General features: G+C 35.0%; 3 protein-coding genes across 4 annotated transcripts in view; all 3 read left to right on the top strand.

Moving 5' to 3' along the window:
- The window catches only part of LOC100749859 (cytochrome P450 6a2), a 5330-nt gene extending 4986 nt beyond the window's left edge, over positions 1-344 (top strand). Inside the window, exon 6 of one of the 2 annotated variants that reach the window (XM_033324351.1) lies at positions 64-344. In XM_033324351.1, coding sequence (XP_033180242.1) covers positions 64-233 — 170 coding nt within the window. In that variant the 3' untranslated portion in view covers positions 234-344. The remainder of the gene's footprint in view (positions 1-63) is intronic. The other variant, XM_024371959.2, reaches the window with a different exon arrangement.
- An 859-nt stretch (positions 345-1203) lies between these two features.
- Positions 1204-9578, top strand: LOC100744114. The gene is made up of 12 exons (XM_033324316.1): positions 1204-1393; positions 2020-2360; positions 2583-3111; positions 3206-3427; positions 3622-3873; positions 4019-4185; positions 5271-5343; positions 7459-7808; positions 7885-8410; positions 8551-8772; positions 8870-9121; positions 9392-9578. The coding sequence occupies exons 2-12, from the start codon at positions 2031-2033 to the stop codon at positions 9553-9555; spliced, it is 3087 nt and encodes a 1028-aa protein (XP_033180207.1). The 5' UTR covers positions 1204-1393; positions 2020-2030; the 3' UTR covers positions 9556-9578.
- A 2021-nt stretch (positions 9579-11599) lies between these two features.
- Positions 11600-15030, top strand: LOC100740804 (probable cytochrome P450 6a14). The gene is made up of 6 exons (XM_003494477.4): positions 11600-11746; positions 12737-13084; positions 13365-13890; positions 14058-14279; positions 14363-14614; positions 14704-15030. The coding sequence occupies exons 2-6, from the start codon at positions 12752-12754 to the stop codon at positions 14871-14873; spliced, it is 1503 nt and encodes a 500-aa protein (XP_003494525.1). The 5' UTR covers positions 11600-11746; positions 12737-12751; the 3' UTR covers positions 14874-15030.
- The last annotated feature ends 694 nt before the right edge of the window (positions 15031-15724 follow it).

Raw genomic sequence — 15724 nt, 5'->3', positions numbered from 1 at the left:
AAAAAAAAAAAAAAAAAAAAAAAAAAAGCATGAATGACGTAGCTTCTTAATCGTTATTTTCAGGATCTCGTTTTGCACAGTATCAAAGCAGGGTTGGCATTATAGCCGTCATTCGCAATCACAAAGTCGACGTTTGTGAGAAAACTACGATTCCCTACGAGAGTGAACCCCTTTCATTTATGCTGACGTTAAAAGGAGGTGTGCATTTGAAAATAACCAAAGTAGAGAATTAATATACTAAAGAATTGTATTGTTATACGCAATAATGTACATATCTAGCTAATTTTAATCCGACCATTTATGGTGACTTAAAATTGATAATAAAATTATAGCATCGATTAAAAGTTTGCGTTAATCAAAATACTTACTATCGGTTACTACCAATGGTAACTTGTTACTCACTCTTCTCGTTTTCTGTGGCTGGTCGGTTTGAACATTTTTTATGCCTTTAACACGTCAAAATCCTTGAACAGTTTTCTTAGAGCGAAATAGTTTCTATCATTAGATCAGCGGCAAAAGCAGACTGTTCTATTTACAGTGATTTAATATTTTTTATTCGCTTAACATTTTACTACTGTTACTTAATTCACAAGTAAATATATTCATTCATATAAATTAATTCATAAATCAGATAAACATTGTTTTTTATATTCATGACACATTACATTGTCAGAATGAGTTAGCAAAAGATTGAATCAAGGCTGTTGATGATTTATATATTGAACCAATATGTATCAGTAAATTCGTGATTATATTCGCAAACCATACGGTGACGGTACACAATGACGAATGGTTTACGTAAACGATACGAGTAAATCTTTGTCAAGGACTTTGTTGCAATCTATCAGAATGACTCTCGAAAAATACTGTTTATATATATATATATATATATATATATATATATATATATATATATACACAGTTTCCCTACATTATTTCTATTATATTTTTAAACTGATTTTGTCATCCGTTATATTTCATATTTTTTATATGTTTTATAAATATATTTAATGGTCATACGGGTCATATTTCTATAAATCAAATAAATATTATATAATGAAATGGACTAACGCTGTGTCACTGTTTGTTATCAAATTCCTCCCAAGAAAAAACTGATAAAATAATACGATATCCAAACTACTTATTGCCATATATATATATATACGTATTCTCTAGATAAGCGAAGGAGAATATTCGTATAAATTCGTATAAATAGTGTATGTTGCATGACGCCAAGCAGCAAAATACCGACAGTAGCTAAAATGACTCTGTTGCTATCGCTCAGCTGACTCAAGTTGAAGCATCATCGTTAATATCATTCAACATTCTGTGTGAGATACGGACAGACACGTTTTTTCCTACTTAGTAGAAGCTTTATTTAAAGAACAACCATGTAAGTGTGACAACAATTTGAAATTTAATTTGTACATTTAAATGTCACGTATTTTTTATTCAACCAACTAATTACCTTAAGTGTTCATTTACAATTTAAAAATAAAATTTAAATGTTCTTATCGATCAAGCAAAACTTATTGATTTTTTAGCTGCTTTCTGATATTGGTAACGTGATAAGAATAACTACGATTTTTACACTACATTGGGAGTTCGTCACAGTGCACGTAGATGATAAAAGCAACACGAAGTATATTTTGTAATCTAGGTATATCACGGGAAATTATTACTTTACTAACATTATTGCATCAGAAGCACATTTTCCTCGCATATCCATAGACTATCGTTCAAAGGTATGTAAACACTTGCTTCCGCTTGACAGAGAGCAATTAAAAAAAAAAATCGACCGAAGGACTCCAGTTATTTGTTATTAGGAATTCCATTTATTTGTTATTAATACGATCGTATGGAATACGATTATTCGAGAAAAATATTTCTGAAACACCAATCCGTCGTAATAAACTGAAGATTGATAATTTTGAAACGAAGCGTAAAACCATTTAAAAATAAGTAAAATAGAGAAACGATAGCAATCATTGATTGTGATTTTTAATTATTGGAATTTAGTACCTTACAACATGGATTTTCAACTTCTCCTCGGCATTGCTGCAATACTTCTCGCGATCTATTATTACTATAGCTCGGTTTATGACACCTGGAAGAGTCGTGGCGTACCTGGACCAAAACCGTCAATATTTGTTGGCAATTTTGTGGATCTTCTCCTTAAAAGACAGGCCGTAGCCACAATTGTGAAAAATTTCTACAACGAGTACAAAAGTGAACCGGTCTTTGGTATATACGAAGGAACATCACCGATTCTTGTTATTAACGACTTAGACTTGATCAAGGATGTTCTCATCAGAGACTTCTCTTTATTCGTGGACAGAGGATTCAAAGTACTTGAAAAGGTATTTCCTTCATTGATTGCTCCGCGCAACAACATTATTGAAAACAGATTTATTCAGTTGATTTGACGTAAAAAGCATCTTGAGTTCAAAGATAAACGAGATGTTTTGGAAATAATAAAATAATCGTACAAACATTTTTCGGAAATTATTACTCGCAACAATTGCAAGACTTCCCGAAATCAAAGTGTTTGTAAATTTATCGATATATAATTTCATGCGTAGATAGAGCCATTGTCGCAGCATCTCTTCCTTTTGGAAGCCAAGAGGTGGCGACCACTGAGAACGAAGTTATCACCAATATTCACCTCCGGTAAACTGAAAGAGATGTTCCCACTTATAACAGAGTGCGCGGGAAATTTAGAAAAATATTTAAACAACATAGTAGAAAAGGATGTGCCAGTAGTAGAGTGTCGTGATTTGGCTGCAAAATTCACGACCGACGTGATCGGGAGCTGTGCATTCGGGATCAGCATGAATGCTCTTGAAGATGAGAACAGCGAATTCCGAAGAATGGGCAAACAAATTTTCACTCCCAATATAAAACAGACTATTCGAGAATCTTGCAGACGACTTACACCATTTCTGTTTAGCGTAGTTGGTTACTTTTTACGGATGACGGAGATGAACAACTTTTTCATAAATCTGGTTCGTGACACAATGGAATATAGGAAGACGAATAATATAGTAAGACCAGATTTTATTTACCAGCTGATGCAACTGAAAGAACATCCGGAAAAGATGGAAAATGTTGGTGAGTAGGGAATTTGAAAGTATATCTTAAATGAAATCGCGAAAAATACATATGTCACTAACAGAGTTATAACAAAAAATTGTGTGTTTTACAGAACTAACCGACTCCCTAATTGCCGCGCAAGCGTTTGTCTTTTTCATTGCTGGATTCGAAACGTCTTCGTCGACGATAGCGCATGCTCTCTATGAATTAGCACAAAATCAGGAAATACAAGATAAATTACGGGAAGAAATTAGAGATGCGTACGACAAAGATGGTGGAACTCTGACGTACGAAGGTATCAAAGGAATGAAATATTTGGACAAAGTGTTTAAAGGTGTGTGCCAAAGAATATTAAAGCCTACCTAATGAAATCTGTAATGACAATTTATAACAAAAAGAAAGAAACACTTGATTATTCAAAAGATAGTAAAATGATCATTTACTTATAAATGAGAGAATAGATCCGATTCTCGCGAATAAAACCTGTGCTTTATTTTTACGGAAGAAATATTTTTTGTTACTTCATAGAGACACTAAGGAAGTATCCAATACTGACGATATTAAGCAGGCAAGCAATGGAGAATTATACGTTTAAAGGCACAAAAATCACCATACCAAAAGGAACAATAGTATGGATACCAGTATATGGTATCCAACACGATTCAAATATTTATTCAGATCCTGAGAAATTCGATCCGGAAAGATTTAACGAGGATCCTGTTGCTGCCAGACATCCTATGAGCTATCTACCCTTTGGCGATGGACCGCGAAACTGCATTGGTATTTAAATAAAATAAATAAAATATACTCGCAACATAGTATCTTGTAGCCTTATTCTTATATAATGCTATTAGTTAATACTATGGTAATTATACGATTAATTATACGATATCGGATCGATGTAATTTTTAAAAATTGCTTTCAGGTGCCCGATTCGCCAATTATCAAAGCAAGGTCGGTCTTGCAACGATTCTGCACAATCACAAAGTCGATGTTTGCGAGAAAACCAAAATTCCATACGAACCGGACAAACAGGCATTTTTGTTAACGCTCGCCGGCGGGATAAATTTAAAGATAACTAAAGCACAATGTTAATGTAAATAATTATTTAAATGTATTTTTTATCTAATTATACTATTATATCGTGTATTTTGCAATGACTGTAAATTAAGTTGTATTATTGTGTACAAATTCTTTAGATACGATCGTATCAGAGAATGAAAATATTTCATTGATAACGCTTGAAACTTTTGAAACGTAGATGTAGCAAAATTTCGGTGGAAGTATCATTATAGAATTCGGTTATCGTGAATTTTCATTCACACAGTATTATAAAGATAACGACAAAAGGACCAACTTTGTTAGCACATAAAAACGAATCGTTATTGTAATTACAAAATTACTCCGAATAAATTTGATACAATCGACAATTTTCCACATAATTTTCGACTGCTCGAAGATAAGAAAAAATAAGCCGTGTAAGCGGCGTACGAAGAAGGCGTTAACCAATTGCTACTCATCAACTGCGCCATATGGAGAGTGGGTAGAAGCAAATTTACAGTCATACTATTTCTGGCTGAAACGACTTCAGTTAGTACAGTTTGGCATTGATCGTAGATACAATCCAAACAGTTTCTTTCTTACAGGAAGCTTTCATCTTCATATAATTACCTATCTCAACAAGTAAGTGTACAGTATCTTACGGTCACATTACTGCAATACGTTGGCTATATAGCGTGTAGTTGATTATAAGTACACATGGTGCAATTGCGTGGCAGCAAAAATACGTCGAAAAGTGAAAATGTTAGATAACATATATTATAGGTTATATTCTATAGGTTAACATCATTCTTCTTGCTTTTATCATCAAACCATACACAGACTTATGCGATAGTTATTTTGTTTCAAATGAACGTAGTAATAATTTTGTTTATTACAAGCAACGGTGTTATCTGTCGCGCTGAATTATCAGCAAACGAGATTAATTATCAGAAAATATCTGTATATAATCACACAAGCATCATTTACTTTATTTTATACTCTACGTGATGACAATTATTATCAAACGATGAGTTAGAATTTAATGGAGCGTAGTTTTATGGCAAAATCTGATTTACGTGTCATCTATAACTGAATATAATGCAAAAAAACGCAAAATGATTAATTTGTTCTTTCAGATATTAGCTACTTATAGATTGTTATTAAATCTTTATCAGTCGGCATCGGTGTTCCTGAACTTTTCTTTTCGTGGTTTGTCTGCTGCAAGATATCTGCCATAACAATATCAGTTTGGTGACAAGTCACTATAGTCACTTGACTGAAGACACCAGAAAGAGTTTCTTTGTTTATATTTCTATGATACCTCTGTTTACGTGCGCTATTTTAATAGTATCTGATTAAATGAACTTTAGGTAAGCTCCTATAATCCGAACTATCGCTGCGCGTTAATTCAGTTATGTATACAATGTCTAATTTTAATATGTAAATAATGGGTGCGCTCCTTGTGTGATACGCTCTCATGCGTCGCAATTAATAGAGGCTTGCAACGTTATTGCGTATTTAAGAGCAAATGTATTCTTATTAACTGAACCAAAAATCGTTAGAGAGAAATATACAGGATGGTTGGTAACTGGTGGTACATCTACTTATAGATTGTTATTAAATCTTTATCAGTCGGCATCGGTGTTCCTGAACTTTTCTTTTCGTGGTTTGTCTGCTGCAAGATATCTGCCATAACAATATCAGTTTGGTGACAAGTCACTATAGTCACTTGACTGAAGACACCAGAAAGAGTTTCTTTGTTTATATTTCTATGATACCTCTGTTTACGTGCGCTATTTTAATAGTATCTGATTAAATGAACTTTAGGTAAGCTCCTATAATCCGAACTATCGCTGCGCGTTAATTCAGTTATGTATACAATGTCTAATTTTAATATGTAAATAATGGGTGCGCTCCTTGTGTGATACGCTCTCATGCGTCGCAATTAATAGAGGCTTGCAACGTTATTGCGTATTTAAGAGCAAATGTATTCTTATTAACTGAACCAAAAATCGTTAGAGAGAAATATACAGGATGGGTGGTAACTGGTGGTACATGCGGAAAGAGGGTGATTCTACGCGAAAAAAGAAGTCGAAAATATAGAATAAAAAATTAAAAAAAAATTTTTTTTTTTAATTTTTCCATCGAGACAACGATCTACAGTGAGATCCGTTATAACGAGACGCGATAAAGTGCACGCGTACCGAGCGAAAATTCAAAGTCGATTTTCTCGAAAACAAAGCCTCGAACGAAAAATTTTTATTCTATATTTTCGACTTATTTTTTCGCGTAGAATCACCTCCTTTCCGCTTGTACCACCAGCTACCAGCCACCCTGTATATAGATGGACTTCTATTATATAAACGACCTGGTCGTATGAACCAAATCGTCCCTCGATGGGGTTTATATAAACAGAATCTCACTCTATGTGCAATTAATTTTCTAATCCGTACAATTAATTTTAAAACGTGCGGATAGTGCTCTTAGTTTAACCCCTTCCTGTACTTTAGCGAGTCAGACTCGCGATGAAGATTTTGGCCCAAACATGAATATCGCGAGTCTGATTCGCGACCAGATACTTGGACCAAACGTAAACATAACAAACCGAGCTCGCGGACTGTTTTTTCCCCCGTTACGATCGTAACTGAATGTAAGTTCCTGTTTACGAGCATCAGTGTGATCTGTTTCGTCGAACTAAATGGCACGGGAAGGGGTTAATAGCAAATTACTTGTCCGAAACTCGACTAAATGCCACGAACATTCTAAAGTTATGCTATACATTTGACAAATTTTTGAAAATTTATGCCATAAATATTTTTATTTCATTAAAAGTTTTATAGAGTATAAGTAGAAAAAACAACATCAAGGAAGTACGTTCCATGATTCATCGCTAGTACTAATGATCATCCGAGCGCGATCATCGTTATCTACTTCGAAGTAGTCGCCATCGTGATGCGTCGTGTCGTCACTAATCGTAAGCGCCTGTCTTTCATTTTCCTATTGCTAGTATTATTATGTGAACTCCACGCTGTTGCGGTTCATTTATCACAATTGTATAGAAACGACATGTTACACCATAATAATATCTCATCCTGAGCCCAAAGTGAGGTAAGTTTTTAAAAATCAAACAAAATTCATTAGTCGTATTCAGCTTGCCCGTTAACGATTTATTTATGTTTTTATCCTTCTGAATGTTCATCCTGTTACAATATCATATAGATACAAAATTTTCGATCATTAATAGTTAAGAATACGTTTTTAATTGCACACTCTATATTTCAAAACTACCCTACAAACACTGATATTTATTCGTTGAAATTAAAGAAATCTCGTTCGACATGGACTATTTTCAACTACTGTGTGGCATTTCCATACTACTTCTTGCGATCTATTATCATTACTCTTCATGCTACAACTTCTGGAAAAGTCGCAATATACCTGGACCAAAACCGATAATCTTCTTTGGCAACTTTCTGGACGTTCTTCTTAAAAGAGAATCGATGGCCGATTGGATGAAGAGATTGTACGACCAATATAAGAATGAACCAGCTTTTGGAATATACATAGGAACATCACCATTTCTGATGCCCAACAACCTAGATATGATTAAAGATATTCTCATCAAGGACTTCTCTTTATTCGCTGACCGAGGATTTAAAATATATGATGAAAAAGTAATTAACAACTTCATTGTTTCTGCGTTACATACACTTTTCAAGTAACTAATTATTATTGCTATTTCTTGCGTAGATAGAACCAATACAGCAAAATCTCATCATGTTAGAAGCTGAAAGATGGAGGCCGTTGAGAGCTAAACTTTCGCCGGTATTCACATCCGGCAAGCTCAAAGAAATGTTCCCACTTATAACAGAATGCGCGGAAAAGTTGGAGAAACACTTGGAAAAATTAGCGCAGAAGGATGAACCAGTGGAGTGCCGTGAGTTGACTGCAAAATTCGGGATCGATTCGATCGGTAGCTGTGTTTTTGGACTAAACATGAATGCTCTCGAGGATAAGAACTCTGAATTTCTTCGAATGAGCAAACAAATTTTTGCAGTTAACGCGAAACAGATAATTCGAGATTTTTGTAGAGAATTTACACCACTCTTGTATAAAATAATTGGTTCTTACCTGCAACCAAAAGAAGTCAATGACTTTTTTGTAAATTTATTTATCGATACGGTGAAGTACAGGATGGATAATAACATAATCAGACCAGATTTTGTGCACTTGCTGATGGAACTGAAGAAACACCCGGATAGAGTTAACAATATTGGTGAGGATGAGAATACAGTTTAATATTATGCTTCGAATAAAATTATCATTATAAATATATCATATTATAAATTATCATAATAAAATTATTATTGCAATATCATAATAATGCATAGTAACGAATCTTGTTGTATTTTGCAGAACTCACAGACGCGTTGCTTGCCTCGCAAACTTTCGCATTTTTCGTCGGTGGATTCGAAACAACTTCCTCAACGATGTCACATGCTCTTTACGAGTTAGCACAAAATCTCGAAATACAAGACAAACTAAGAGAAGAAATTAGAGACGTCTACGACAAAAGTAATGGAGTTTTGACATACGCAGATATCAAAAGAATGAAATACTTGGACAAAGTACTTAAAGGTGCGTAGTAGAGGGTAAACTCGCAAAATTATTGAAATATGCAAAAAATAATTTTATTAATACGAATGGTAATATTTTCTATGCCTTTTCTCCGCAGAAACACTAAGAAAATACCCGCCATTACCTATGCTAAACAGACAAGCGATGGAAAATTATACATTTAGAGACACGAACATTTCCATACCAAAAGGAACAGATATATTTATATCAATATATGCCATTCAAAATGATTCAAATGTATATCCGGATCCTGAGAAATTCGATCCTGAAAGATTTAACGAGGATGCTGTCGCCGCTAGGCATCCTATGAGTTATCTGTCTTTTGGCGATGGACCAAGAAACTGCATTGGTATGCTAATAAAATAATAAAATAAGAAAATATCAAATCGTTGGCACGTACTTGGATCGTCGGTTTCAATCAGCATGACATTATGGAAAAGATAAATCGTCAACATCTTTTTCTTACCTTCTATCATCTTCTCCCATTTAGAAAGCATTTCTTCTATCTTTAACATATAAAATCTTCATGAGTTGGAATTTGTTCAAAATTTTCTGTGAAAAGTTTCCTTCCCAAACCTTCAAGCCAAATAAATATATAATTTTTTATAATTATTTGTAGGTGCCCGTTTCGCGCAATATCAAAGCAAAGTTGGACTTGCAACGATTCTCCGTAACCATAGAGTCGATGTCTGCGAGAAAACCAAGATTCCTTATGAAAATGACATTCATGCCTTTATATTGACGCTGAAAGGAGGAGTGTATTTGAAAATAGCTAAGGCATAAAAAAAAATTATTCTTATACTTATATTGTTATAATAAGTCATTATGTTATAATATATTATTTTATTTTATATTATTATATTATACTAAAAAGAATTTTAAGACACAGAAACAAGACGTTAATAAAATAAATATGACAGAAATTTGATACATTTTGTTGCGGTATTTGAAAGTGATCGGCAGAGACGACTAATCGAGATCGATTAAAAGGTTAGATGGCTAACCAAAACCCTAATCGGTACATCTCTACTACTTGAACTGACATAAAAACTTGCACTAGTTGAATCCTTTATGGAGATCTTTAACTTTGACCAATTGGTTGCATTGCTGGTGTGACATCAATCACATCTCAACCTACATCAGTGATAATACGTCGACCCCCGATCTTCGGACACTTTTGGACACATCACCACCTTATCATCATAGCATACACCAAGGCTGTAACGCACCTCAGTCCACATCAGAGATAGGATATGGATCCCCGACCTTCGGACACTTTTCTACATCATAACCTACACCTAGCCCCTCAACATCCTAAAACCAAAACGTATATAAACCGAGACTTCACCCAGCTCGGGCAGTTCTTGTTCCTCTTCTAGTTGCTGTACTCATACAACCCCTATTCTCCGGTTCAGTGTTTCTCTTGTAAGTGGTAAATCTTATAATAAAGTGTTATAAAGAAAAATTAGTAGTTGAATTACGACTCAGCCTTCTTGTTATCATCCAAGTACCAACTTTACGTGGCACTGGCATTCTCTCTCAGCTCTCCTAGTACATTCCTTCTTGGAAAGGATGCGACGATTACAATGTAGAATTTCCGCCAGAACTGAGAAAATCTAACTACTTTCACCTGGTATTGACATACTCTTCTGAGCTTTTATGAATGAACACCGGATGTATCGAATTTTTAATGAGAGAATTAATATATATCCGTACTTTTTATTATGCTGATCGTTTGTCATTGTTGTCAATTTGTTACCATTGAATAACGTAAATTAAGAAAATTCAGAGTCGAATAAGGGTTGAATAAATTGCTGAATCCCCCATTACTAGAATCTTCGTTATTTTATACGCGTTCCATATTTGTCTCGTTGACTGTACTTTTAAGCCCATCCTATAAGTATCTTTCAAAATGACAGTTATGAAATCACTTTCTGTTTGACCGTTCTCGGAGAGACGCGATCGCGGAGAAGGCGCGTCAACGCAAATTCTCGTTACGATTGGATTATCGATGCCACGAAATGATCGATCCCTTATTTCGATTAGGGTAATAGAGGTGGTTGAATTAGTATAACACTGAGTTTAACAGGTTATAATATATATTTTATTCCAACAACTTATTTCACGGAGAGTATAAATGATCAGAGATACGTATTGTAATATCGTTTACAATAAAGTTAGAAGTGTTCGATTCTTATAGTTATTTGCAAGATCACGATGTTAGTCGTAATAGAAGTGACTTGCAAATAGTGAGTTATGGTGTCGCGAGAGGTATAAATCGTAATTAAAATATGAATCGAGAAATGGGTTCAGCGATTTAGCGACTAGGCGACTAGTAGAGAGTTGTTGACTGATCAAAGGATGGAAAGTCAATGAAGTTCGGTGACGATGCCGTGCGGTGGAAAGCCAGTGAGGGGTGTGTCTAGCGCACACACCCCTCCATTTGACCATTGGATTTGTTAATGACAATTTTGGCTAGGAAAGTGAGGCCAATAGTCGTTGCTTCTGATTGAATAAGAAGAAAGTTGGTGAGCAAGGAAAGGTCCCAGCCACCCCCGAGAGAAAGTTGCCAGCGGGAGATACCGAACGTGGGAAAAACCAAATTTCCGTATCTTCCCGTAGTAGAGAATAAATTTAATGAACACTCGAACTAAAAGATATTTGTTTAGTCTAAAGGACCTTAATTATGAAAATGCCAAGATTTATGCTGGATCCTTAAGCCTATTGAGGGCACACAGTAAAGGAGTGTGACATCTGGTTGTCATCTTGCCTGCGACGTGGGGCCTGATTTGTATAAAATCATCGGACGTAACATTTTCTTTATCTGCAAGTCATCATGAGTATGTCTCCGATAAACGTCAGAGTATGCGTTTAAAGATCGAAAGCGCCAGTAAATTAACATTAGTCTATTCTACATCATGTTAGGGACAACATCATTTTTCGCGACTCAGGAACATATCGTCTAGCACTAATAAGACATCTATATACATACGTACTTATGTGCGTCTGGAAAATAACGAAAAGCGATATCAGTTGATTCGTAAGTACTATATCGAACCTTATATAACGCTTTTATCTTAATAAACCTACTTGTAATTCTATTGTCTTATATTGTGTATGTATATACATATTTCAGGATAATACTTCCAACAGTTTCATTCAAGTGGTGAATGTTAGTTTTATTATTCGATGCATGCTACTCGTTTTGCAAACATAAAACGTCGAAAATTATGCAACGCAACACTGATAACGATTTCAATGTAATTATACACAGAACGACAGAAATATACTACATAAGTACATATACGTAATTTTACTAATTTTGAATAGCACAGCTTGTTAATAATAACACGAATAGCGTTGACATGCATATATTTCTCATTTTTTACGCGCAACGAATATTGTATCAATTATATCGATATCGCCAAAGTAGAGTAATGCAGCAGATAGCTTTACGCGTCTGATAATCTGGTTGATATGAATATTGCGTGATTCACGTCGCATTTAAATACTTTTTAAAACAACAACGTTTTAAAATACAAAAATAGAACACTTTCATACAATATGCATGTAATGATAACGGATGTATATAAGAATTTATAGTTTCAAAATTTTCTATGTAATCATCGAATATATTCAATAACGCTGCAATTAGCATTAACAAACAAGTCAGATACTGTTCATATATTATGTATGCGTTATATTAACAACGCAAATAAGACAATATATTTCATTCATAATTCGACATACGTTGCTCAACAAGGACATGTCTCTAAACTCACGGAGAGGCTAAGCAGATTTATACGCGCGTTTATTCAGAATAAAGATTATCAAAAATATCACCGTGTTCGCGTGTATCTACAACACCGCTTTAACGATATAATTTAACCCCTCTTCTTTTATTCTACGGCGAAAAGAAATGTCCTGCAGAATTTTTATAGCACAACATTATAAATTCTTTTTCAGAAGAGAAATTATAATGAGTGGCTTTGAAATTTTGTGCGGGTTAGCCGCATTACTTCTGGCTTTCTATTATTATTCCACGTCAACCTTCGATTTTTGGAAGAGTCGTGGAGTTCGAGGACCAAAGCCTGTATTCTTATTTGGAAACACCATAGACCTGATGTTTGCAAGAATATCAATGGTGGCTTACCAGCAGAATCTTTATAAAGTATACAAAAACGAGCCGATGATTGGGTTGTACATGAGAAGATCACCGGTTCTTATTTTAAAAGATCCGGAACTGATAAAAGATGTCATGATTAGAGATTTCTCGAGATTCGCCGATCGAGGATTTGCTGTTCATGAAAGGGTATGTTGTAAGTGACATTTGTAAGTGAAAAAATGAGCGATAAAGTATTAATAGCCACTCCGTGTTCCTTATCCATATTTCTTATTCGTACTCATGATTTATTAATGGTGCTATCACGAAGTAAACAAATATTTTTATCGTAAACAGAGACATAAAAATAGATCTTCCAACGAAGAAATTTCTAATTTTATATTCTCCAGCCATAACGTTGTATTTGTCCTGTTTGCTTAAAAGAAAATACTTTGTTGGCTTTTAAACTAATATCGCGAACTGTTCACAGACAGAACCATTGTCTATGCATCTCTTCAATTTGGAACCAAAAAGATGGCGTCCGTTAAGATCGAAGCTCACTCCAATGTTCACATCGGGCAAACTGAAAGACATGTTTGGTCTCATCCTCGAATGTGCAGACCATTTCGAAAAATACTTGGATAAACTGACCGCGAAGGAAGAGCCCATAGATTTTCGCGAGGTAACAGCGAAATTCACGACCGACGTGATTGGTTCCTGCGCCTTTGGAATCGAGATGAGCTCGTTATCGGACGAAGACAGTGAGTTTCGTGAAATCGGCAGACAAATCTTCGCCTTGAACCTCGAGAACGTAATACGGTTAAAACTCAGACTGTACATGCCGAAACTGTACGATTTGTTGGGTTACATCGTACCCGACAAAAGACATGCTCCGTTCTTTACCAAGCTCGTGACAGACACTATGAAGTACAGGAAAGAGCATAACATATACAGGCCTGACTTTATACATATGCTTATGGAATTGAAAGAACATCCAGAGAAATTGGGCGACATTAGTAAGTTTATAGTAAAAACTTAATTTTAATGTCGCATCGCAATTTATGCTAAGAAAATACAATCACATTGTATCGTGTCGGCGAATATAATAAGAAAGAAAATAACACGACTCACTTCTTAGTACAATATAACAATTTAATTAACACAAGTGAACGGTATTTTGCAGAATTAACGGATAGCTTATTAACTGCGCAAGCTTTCGTTTTCTTTGCTGCCGGCTTTGAAACTTCGTCGTCGGCAATGAGCAACGCTCTTTACGAACTCGCCCTAAATCAAGAAATTCAAGACAAATTACGTCAAGAGATCAGGGAACACCTTGCGAAACATAACGGAGAGTTGCAATACGAACATGTTAAAGACATGGAATACTTGGAGAAAGTGTTTAAAGGTATGCGTAGCTTTACTTCGAATAGAAGGTTAAAGCTTTACAAAGAAATATAATAAAAGATCTTTCTTAATTTATCTTCACAGAGACATTAAGGAAGTATCCACCAGGATCTATATTGCCAAGAAGATCTACTTCCGCCTATACTTTCAAGAACACAAAAGTCAGTATACCGAAGGGTTTAATGATATGGATTCCCACATACTCGTTGCATCATGATGCTGACATTTATCCAAATCCTGACGTGTTCAATCCAGAGAACTTCAACGAAGACGCCATTGAGGCTCGTCATCCGATGACCTATTTACCATTTGGCGATGGACCAAGAAATTGCATTGGTACGTTCAATTATACGAGCGTTTCTGTTGAAGTTGTTCGTTTCTGTTTAAATTACCAATTTATTAACTTGCTTCATTTTTATTCTTAGGTGCACGTTTCGCTATTTATCAAACCAAAGTGGGTCTAATCACGATTCTTCGTAATTATAAAGTGGACGTTTGTGACAAAACCATGATTCCATACGAGTTTACTAAGACGTCGTTTCTACTGACGCCGAAGGGGGGCATATATTTGAAGTTAACGAAACTAGAAACATAATTTCAAAGCGAGACGTCCTTTAAAATGACTAATTTTAATCGTATTAACGCCGAATAACAAATTTTTCTATGCTTGTGTTGTAAACTAAATTTTGTAGTTGTGACATGACAATTTTCGTTCTCTGCCATGTAAATATAATGGAATTTAACGTTTTTAAGAGTGTTAACTCATATATTTTCATTTTCCCATAAATAATCGCACACGCATAAACGGTCCATATGCAACATGATATTCGGTTTCCGTCAAAATATTATTGTTCTGCGATAGCATATCTTCGTGCGCTTCATTCGGGAATTCCTCGAATTTCCTCTTCGATAAAATAGGGCATCGCGGAAATTTTACGCGGTACATCCCCTCCTTAAAGATATCCACCACATACGGACTATGCCTAAATATAAATATGCTGTAAATATTTTTGTGCGTTTACAATTTTTAGTATACGCATATACACATGAGGTGAATATGTGTGTCCGTGATGATTGTGGCTGGTGGCTGTGTAGATATCGCTGCTGAGGATACTGCTAATATTTACTTCCTACTTTAGGATCGTGGAAGAAAAATCGGACTTCGGTCGCCGGCATTCGATCCCGCGTTCCGAACGTTCGTAACTTAATGCGCCAATAATAATAATATTAGTAAATATGATAATATTTCGAGGAAATTGACGCATGATGCTTAACGAATTTTACCAAGACAAGTTTTTTGCGTCATCTAGGGCGTATATAATGATGCCGTAATTAAGGTTGCACTGAAGTACAAATTCAGTCGTCGCGAGAGAATCATTACAAAGTTAAGCGGAATCACATCAATAAAGGAGGAGTACAAAAGAGATCAAAGTATTTGAATTAATA

Source organism: Bombus impatiens, unplaced genomic scaffold (genome assembly GCF_000188095.3).
Source record: "Bombus impatiens unplaced genomic scaffold, BIMP_2.2 scf_2222, whole genome shotgun sequence".
Lineage (NCBI taxonomy): Eukaryota > Metazoa > Arthropoda > Insecta > Hymenoptera > Apidae > Bombus > Bombus impatiens.
Note: the sequence above shows the minus strand (reverse complement) of the source record. Positions and strands in the feature narration are given on the sequence as shown.

Excerpts from the sequence above, each read along its gene's own strand:
- LOC100744114 (XM_033324316.1), top strand. The coding sequence starts at position 2,031 with ATGGATTTTCAACTTCTCCTCGGCATTGCTGCAATACTTCTCGCGATC. Across the intron at positions 3,112-3,205 it reads GGAAAAGATGGAAAATGTTG|AACTAACCGACTCCCTAATT; the intron begins GTGAGTAGGGAA and ends TGTGTTTTACAG. Across the intron at positions 8,411-8,550 it reads GGATAGAGTTAACAATATTG|AACTCACAGACGCGTTGCTT; the intron begins GTGAGGATGAGA and ends TGTATTTTGCAG.
- LOC100740804 (XM_003494477.4), top strand. The coding sequence starts at position 12,752 with ATGAGTGGCTTTGAAATTTTGTGCGGGTTAGCCGCATTACTTCTGGCT. Across the intron at positions 13,085-13,364 it reads GATTTGCTGTTCATGAAAGG|ACAGAACCATTGTCTATGCA; the intron begins GTATGTTGTAAG and ends AACTGTTCACAG. Across the intron at positions 14,615-14,703 it reads TGGACCAAGAAATTGCATTG|GTGCACGTTTCGCTATTTAT; the intron begins GTACGTTCAATT and ends TTTTATTCTTAG.